We start from the raw sequence: 7147 nt of genomic DNA, 5'->3' as shown, positions 1-7147 counted from the left end.
AGAGACATTCTATAATTGACAAAGAAGAAGAGTGAGAAGAAGTCATTCATAAATATTTATTTAAAAGTTGAATAATGAGAATAATTTTATTAAATCAACATTGTTTAACTAGAAATGGTTTTTAATATTGTATCTAATGGAGATACATTTAATATATTGAAAAAATAATATATACTTTTTTTTTTATGTATTTGGTAAATAAAATAAAAAAATGTAATAGGAAAATAGAATAGACGTGTGGACCCCTATTGGTTAGCCGATAAAAATAGCACCTGAAAAAAAAAAAGACGGCCCAGAAGGGGCCCAGTCAAACAGGGCCCCACAGGAGGCAGGGCCCACGTGGTCACAGTGGGGGAATTTACAAGACAACCCCTCCCACCGCTTTCATTTTCACTTGCAGCTTTTTTGCTGCACAGAAGGCGCACGCACAGAGAATCACACACTCCAATTTTCTTCTTCTGCTGCTTTATCTATGGCGAGGCTCTGAATTTATGGGGATTGCGAAACCCTAGGCGTTCATTCACTTTCGTCGCATTTCGCGGACTCGTTTTCCAGGTGAAGTCAAAATGCGGTTCCTCGTTTTGCACTCTACCGATTTACTCTGGTTTTGTCCCCTTTTGGCACCTTCGTTTTCATAGTTGCATTGCATTTATGAGCGTGACTCGGTGGATGCGGAGAGAGAGTGCGTTGTGGTGTGTGATGTGACGATCATTCTTAATGCTTCCTTCTCTCTTCATTCATTATCAATTAATGCCATGCACTTAGCGTGGTTGGTAAGCACTAATTCCACCCCTTTTAAATTCCTCTTTCACTCTTTCTCTTTTTCCAAATCCCTTCTCTCCTTCCACGCCACTGATGCCTTCGTCGTTCCAACTCAACAACATTAGCAACCACAACAACCGCATGTTCGTTTGATTTTTATTGCACATTTCTTCCTTCAGTTTCTGTGCTTGCATGTTGTGTATTGTTATTTCTTACTATTCTATTTCTGAGGACCCTGCTTTTTTTTTTCTGCCACCTATCAAAGGAATAGTTTATGTTTCAGGTTGTAGGGACTTGCAGTTCATGGAGTGGGATCTGTGGAGTTCGACGTATGACCAAGGTTTCTATTTCTCCCTTTCTTCTCTGCTATTTGCATTCTTGTTAGTTTGTATTGCTGGTATCTGTGATGTAATTAATTGATAGTTTTGTGGGTTGATAAATTCTTTGAAAGTCGCTTTAGAATCATTCTGTGAAAAGGGTTTGTTTTAATTTTTTTGTGAGTGGATGTATTTATTTTATAAGATTTTATTAATCTATCCGTTGAATATTTTTTATTTTTTCTATGTATACCAAATTTTAGAGAGAATCAGCTTTTGTGCTTATGTAATCTTAAATTTGACATTTACTTTTATTTTTTAAAAGTACTGTATATTATATCTTGAATTTATTTAATGAAGTATCAACTAGATTTAGAATTTTATGGAAATTTGTTGTGTCTCCGAACTGTTCTTTATGCAAATTTTGCACCGGATTTCCATAAAATATTTGCAATTTGTCTTTGTTTTGAGGAAACGCAATTTCTTAATTGCTTAAAGCAAAAATCACTGCAAAAATGTCTGAATTGAGGCGGTATAAAGGAAGTTAGCCACAAAATTGTCCCAGTTGTGGTGATTAGTTAGCCACAAAATTGTCCCAGTTGAGGTGATTTTTCAGTGCTGGACTAAGGTTGCTATCTCTGTGAAACTTTGGGACACAACGAGTAATTAAGTCAATTTTTAATTTATGGGTTGAATTAATAAAATTTAATATAGAGCCGTGGAGTTGTTGAACTAAGAGTATATACACGGTAACTTGATCCCTCTTGCTACTTTTTTTCCCTCTTATTTTCTTGTTTCCTATAAATGATTGTGGACGACAGGTATATTCAAACAAATCAAATTGCTTTTGACGTGTAATTTACTTGTTTACTTTTCTCAGATGCGAGTGGTAGTAATTACTGGTCACCGCAACATGAATGTGACTTCTACTTTGGGTGTGGCCCTGGTAATCATTGTTTCTTACTCCCGCACGCCGTGCATTTTGTGTTCTCCTTGTGTTGTGTTTACTCTGGCTTTCTGTTAATTTTGTAGATGTAATAGAGGAGGACGCCTTGAACATGGAATCCTGTATTCGGGTTTTGAGAATTTTGATCACCAAGGCGGATACTGAGATTGACGAACTTGAAAGAGATCTCTTGTTGCTTCAAAAGGAGTTGGCCTGTGTTGAGCATGAAAAATGGCCTGATATATGCTGTGGAATTCTCAATGAGAGAATCAATCAGCTTGATATGGCGATTAGCACTTTAAAGAATGATTGTGCTGATGAGGCTGAAGTGAAGTTACTGCTAGACAGTGAACCTGCTGGGACACTGCATGAAATACTAGCCCAGGTTTGGAATTTGGAATCCTGTTTAAAATTTAATTTTTTGATTCTGATGATTGAAAAAGAGGATTTCGTTTTACATGAAAACTGTGTATTCGCCAGCCATAGGGATATTGTCTTTGATATTTTTCGTGCATAATGATATGTAGTCTTTGGTCGAGTTTCTTTTTGACAGTTAAAAGCTTTACTGTGAATAGTTTATCTTCTAAAGTTTTTTTTTTGTAGCAAATGGGGAGACTTTGTAAAGCATTTTCTGTAATAATTTTTCGGAAAAGTGAAATAGAGAGGATAATTCGAAATCTTTTTACAAAATATATCTATTAGTCTTGTTGCTTATTACCAAATAAAGATAGTATTAAATGCTTCAAAAGTTTCCAAATATTGTAGGAGATATAACATTACAAAACCAGAAAAAATAAATATTGTTTTTAATGTTTATTAACTTATAAAAAAGTAAAATAAGATGGCATTTTTATGATTAAAAAATGAAAACAGATTATGTTATGGGAAACCAAACATTCCCAAGTCCCTTTTAAACTGAGCATAAGCATGACATTATATGCACATCACGAGGGTATACAGGACACTACTAGTAAATAAGAGACCTAATGCAATGCAGTCCTTGTGGAATCTAAATCTGGGTAGTTTATCTGAGGACTTCAGTGTCAGAACAATTTTGTTCCTACAATAATTCAGTAAGCTTGGTAGAGTCTAATCAAAGACTTAAGCTTCAAAGTAATTATTGAAGTTGCGGATATTGAGTGGTCTATGAACCTTGTGTGACCTCGTGAGGAATTTCACTTCTTCTATTAGGAGCTGTATGAGAAGGTAGAAGGAAGATTGAAAGTAGTTGGCTCTTTGGAAACACTGCCATATATTCCTAATTTCTACTATTCAAATATTTATGCAGGAGGATGTAACTGTTATGCTACTATTGATTATAACTTATACTACTATATATAATAACTTATGCATTGTACAACTGTAATTTTTTAGTTCTTAATTTAAGGATGTATTTTCTCGGTCTTGTATTTGCTGGATAAAGAGTAATACATATTAATTTATCCCCTGCTTGCCTTTTAGGAAATATATTTACTCCTGTCTCCTTTGTTGTGTATCTTCCGGTAGTATTATGTGATGTATAAGTATTTAATTGTTAACACTTGGTTTTTGAATGTAACTGGTATTTTTTTTTCCTTCCTTGTCTTTTCGATTTGAAGCAGTATCTAGATATGAATATCTTGAGTCCAGTTGTGAATGTTACTGAACATGCATTAGACAAAGATTCTAGCACCATTGATTCTAATAAGATCATTAAGGAGGAAGGAAAAGATCTCCATGGAACCTCAGAAATCTCTGGAAGCTTGGAACTTCTTTTGGAGCTTCAAAAGAAATCAGATAATCCTGAAAAGATTGAGGTAGAGAAAGATGTTACTAAATTTAATTTAAAAACAATTATTTTCTATTCCTCCATGTGTTAATCGAATTAAAAAACACTTATTTTAAATAATTAATTGCTGCACCAATGTTTTTTTCTCAAATTTTTTAGCACATGGAGTCTGTAATATTAGACTTTTAAGAATAATGTTTATTTTATATGTTTGTGTGATGATTGATTGACATCTCATATGCATTTGCTCTTAATCGTACTAGTTTAACATAAGTGTGCAGTGATTCTTTGGCTCTTTCTAGCCTACATCTAAGGCCATGATTTAGGCATTGGATATTTGTCACTACTAATAGCATTCAAAAAATTTGAGTGTTCCATTATCCAATTGAAAACTTGATATATTGTTACTTTTAGGTCCAATTACCTAAACTGATTTTTGGTCAATGCTCACAGTTGTGTCTAATGACAAGCAGACTTCAAAGAACATGAAAAGCTTACACCCCGAAATTCCATGACCTAGCTGGCTACCCGTAGAGGAGAGTATATTGGCAGTCTCCATTCAGATGGAACTTGAGGAAGTAACTCAAGAAACAAGTTAATTTTAGATCCACCTTGTGTTGCCTGTCAACTATGAGCCATCAGATATCAGCTATGACCTAGTTTTTTTCTTTCTAGTTTTTTTTTTTTTTTTTTTTCTCTCTTTATAAGGAGAAGCTGTAAAATTAAGGACAATATTTTCTATAAGAGAAATGGCGGGTAAATAAGTAGCTTCTAAACAGCTTCACATTTAGGCCTCCTTATCTTGAACTAATCAGCATAGGACAAAGAAGCAGGTTTTAATTTTAAAGGAGCTTTCAAACTATAATGGTCAAACAGATTTTTATTTTAAGCTTTTCTTTAGAACTTTAACTTTAAGGAGCATTTAAGAAGGGATTAACCTGACAGTATGAACTTGTTTGGCGTTGAAACCTAAGCTAAATAGAGTAAATCCCAGTAAGTGGTAGGCCGATAGCAGGTTTCTGACTTTACATTGAGCTTGCGTTGACAAACTGTATTGTTTTATTTTTACTATTTTTTTAAGGTCTAACCTTGGTAGCCATTTTTATGCATGATACATTTGACTAGATTTCTTTTTTTCTTAAGGAATTGTCTGAAGAAACACTTGTGAGAAGTCCTGATTTGGGGGGCATTATTCTTGCATCCTACCACTCTGAAAGAATGAAATTATCAGAAACATTTGATGATCAAGTTGCTGGAAATGAAGTCAGAAAAAGCCAACTCATTAATACAAATACAGGTCTAATGGATTTGTTTTGCGCCAAAAGTGAAGCCAAGGTGCAAGAAGTGCTGCTCCCCTTCTAATCAATTTAAACTTATTGTATGTATCAGTTAGCATTTTACTTTTAATTTTAGACAAGGTTTTTAGTGCATATTTTTCTTAAATTGTGCAGAAAGAAAATGAATTTGTCAAAGAAAAAGATGTTAGCCCAGATGATTTTAGACCTGCAATTGACATCAGTAGGAAGAAAACGGGTCCACATTCCATTTTAGATACTTCACAACAACAAAAACGAGGAAAATTCAATTTAGACAAAGATCTATGTGATTTTGCTCCAACAGCTGCACAAAGAGACGACAGCAAAGAACCCAAGGTTGCTCCAGATGAAGATTTGAAGCCTCTGAATTTCCCTTTGCAAGTTGTTTATCCTAAAACATTATGTATCACTGATACAGAATTATGCTCCTTTAAAGATAGCAATGGTAATAATTCTGGACTAGTGCTCAACATTGAAAACACCACCCCTTATTAATGCTGAAAATTCTGCATTGATTTCACTGATAGGGATGCATACCAAGAGTGCACTGTATGCTGGGTTACAGCTGATGGATGAAGGTGAAGGGGAAGAACATGAACAAGACCTTAAATCCCAACTTACTACTAACCTCAGAAAGTCCAACATGCTTTTACCTTCAAAGCTAAAAGCTTCGGAAAAGCAGAAACTGGAACTAGGGGCATTATCTTCCAGAGAACCATTTGACAGTTGTACGGAAGTTATTCCAAGTACATCTATAATTGTATCAACCAAGAGGCAGCGAAGATCCAAATCCTGTACTGATGTTACCATTTTAAATGAGCCAATGAACCGGAAGATTACTACTAGAGGGACAGTGCAACCAGACAAGCATGAGACTGAAGGTCGTGCTATTGTTCTTTATGATAGTAAATTTTCTGAATTACAAAAGAAACGAAGAGTTACAAAGTTGCCTATCACCGTGGACATACAAAATTCAAGTGTTAATTTAGACGTACCAAATTCAGAGGGGGTTTCTTTGGACAACAAAAACCAGTTAGCTCCTCATACTAACAAGTCACATTCCTTGGTGGATTCCCATGATGAGACCTCATCTTTGAATAGCTTGACATTGACTGATTTGAGGGCCATGGCAAAGGAACACAATGTAAGAAAGTACTATAAGCTTCGAAAAGTAGATTTGGTTGAACAATTAGCTCAGCGACTCAGTAGTTGCGGAACTTAATGGTGTTAACCCATTTCTGTTCTGCCTTACTCTTTTGGGTTTCTCTTGGTTGGTTTGGACCAGGGCTTCTCTGGAATTTGATATAGGATTCTGACGTAGTTATGAATGATACATAGTCATAAAAAATGGTTTTTGTGACAGGATATTGTACAGCCTATAGATAGAATTCTTAAGGTACTTTGTAAATGAAAGGAAGTATAGGTTTTCTTCCTTGAAGCTGGTTACTCCTGTAGGAGACTTAAAACTTAACGTTATGCACCATTCACGTGCTGCTGAGATCGAGTGTAGTTGCCTGTTCCTATTCATATTAAGTTTGAATCATTATCCCAGACTCCAAAGGAAAGAAGTAACTGTAATTATTGTCAAAGCTCTAATCTAACATTAGATTTAGTAACTAAAACTGCAAAAGAATCAGATCTGGCCATGGTCTTTAACAACATCAATTTTCAAAAAGTATTTTTTCTCAAACATTAACCTCCTTACCTGTATCTCGCTGTGTTAGATTCAGGCAACTTCGATTGTCGGTGCTCCATCACTCTTTATTATCTCCAACGTAAAGAAAGGGATGATGCTATACGCAAAAACACTAATGCTTATTAAGTAAGCAAGGAACTCAGGTTTCCAAATGAAGATAGTGGAACTAGATTATCTTGGATAATTTATATGGTGGTTAGAGGTTTTGGAAATAGAATAGATATGTTATATATAAGAGTGAAGGAATATATTATTCAACCTGTCTTATTCCTCAATAGCAGAGATCCATATATACACCATATCATTCCTCAATAGCAGAGATCCATATATACACCATATCAC

At 34.9% G+C, this 7147-nt stretch overlaps 1 protein-coding gene across 5 annotated transcripts; it reads left to right on the top strand.

The window, feature by feature from the left end:
- The first annotated feature begins 289 nt into the window (after nucleotides 1-289).
- Nucleotides 290-6660, top strand: LOC137814019 (uncharacterized). Of its 5 annotated transcripts, none has more exons than XM_068616539.1 (8): nucleotides 290-773; nucleotides 1046-1102; nucleotides 1960-2025; nucleotides 2112-2410; nucleotides 3627-3821; nucleotides 4937-5128; nucleotides 5245-5554; nucleotides 5637-6660. In XM_068616539.1, the coding sequence occupies exons 2-8, from the start codon at nucleotides 1066-1068 to the stop codon at nucleotides 6329-6331; spliced, it is 1794 nt and encodes a 597-aa protein (XP_068472640.1). In that variant the 5' UTR covers nucleotides 290-773; nucleotides 1046-1065; the 3' UTR covers nucleotides 6332-6660. The 5 variants fall into 5 exon arrangements, with proteins under 5 accessions (XP_068472640.1, XP_068472639.1, XP_068472642.1 ...); XM_068616538.1 differs by having other exon boundaries at nucleotides 393-555; XM_068616541.1 differs by having other exon boundaries at nucleotides 415-773; nucleotides 1034-1102.
- The last annotated feature ends 487 nt before the right edge of the window (nucleotides 6661-7147 follow it).

Source organism: Phaseolus vulgaris, chromosome 1 (assembly GCF_000499845.2).
Source record: "Phaseolus vulgaris cultivar G19833 chromosome 1, P. vulgaris v2.0, whole genome shotgun sequence".
In the NCBI taxonomy this organism is placed as follows: domain Eukaryota; kingdom Viridiplantae; phylum Streptophyta; class Magnoliopsida; order Fabales; family Fabaceae; genus Phaseolus; species Phaseolus vulgaris.
Note: the sequence above shows the minus strand (reverse complement) of the source record. Positions and strands in the feature narration are given on the sequence as shown.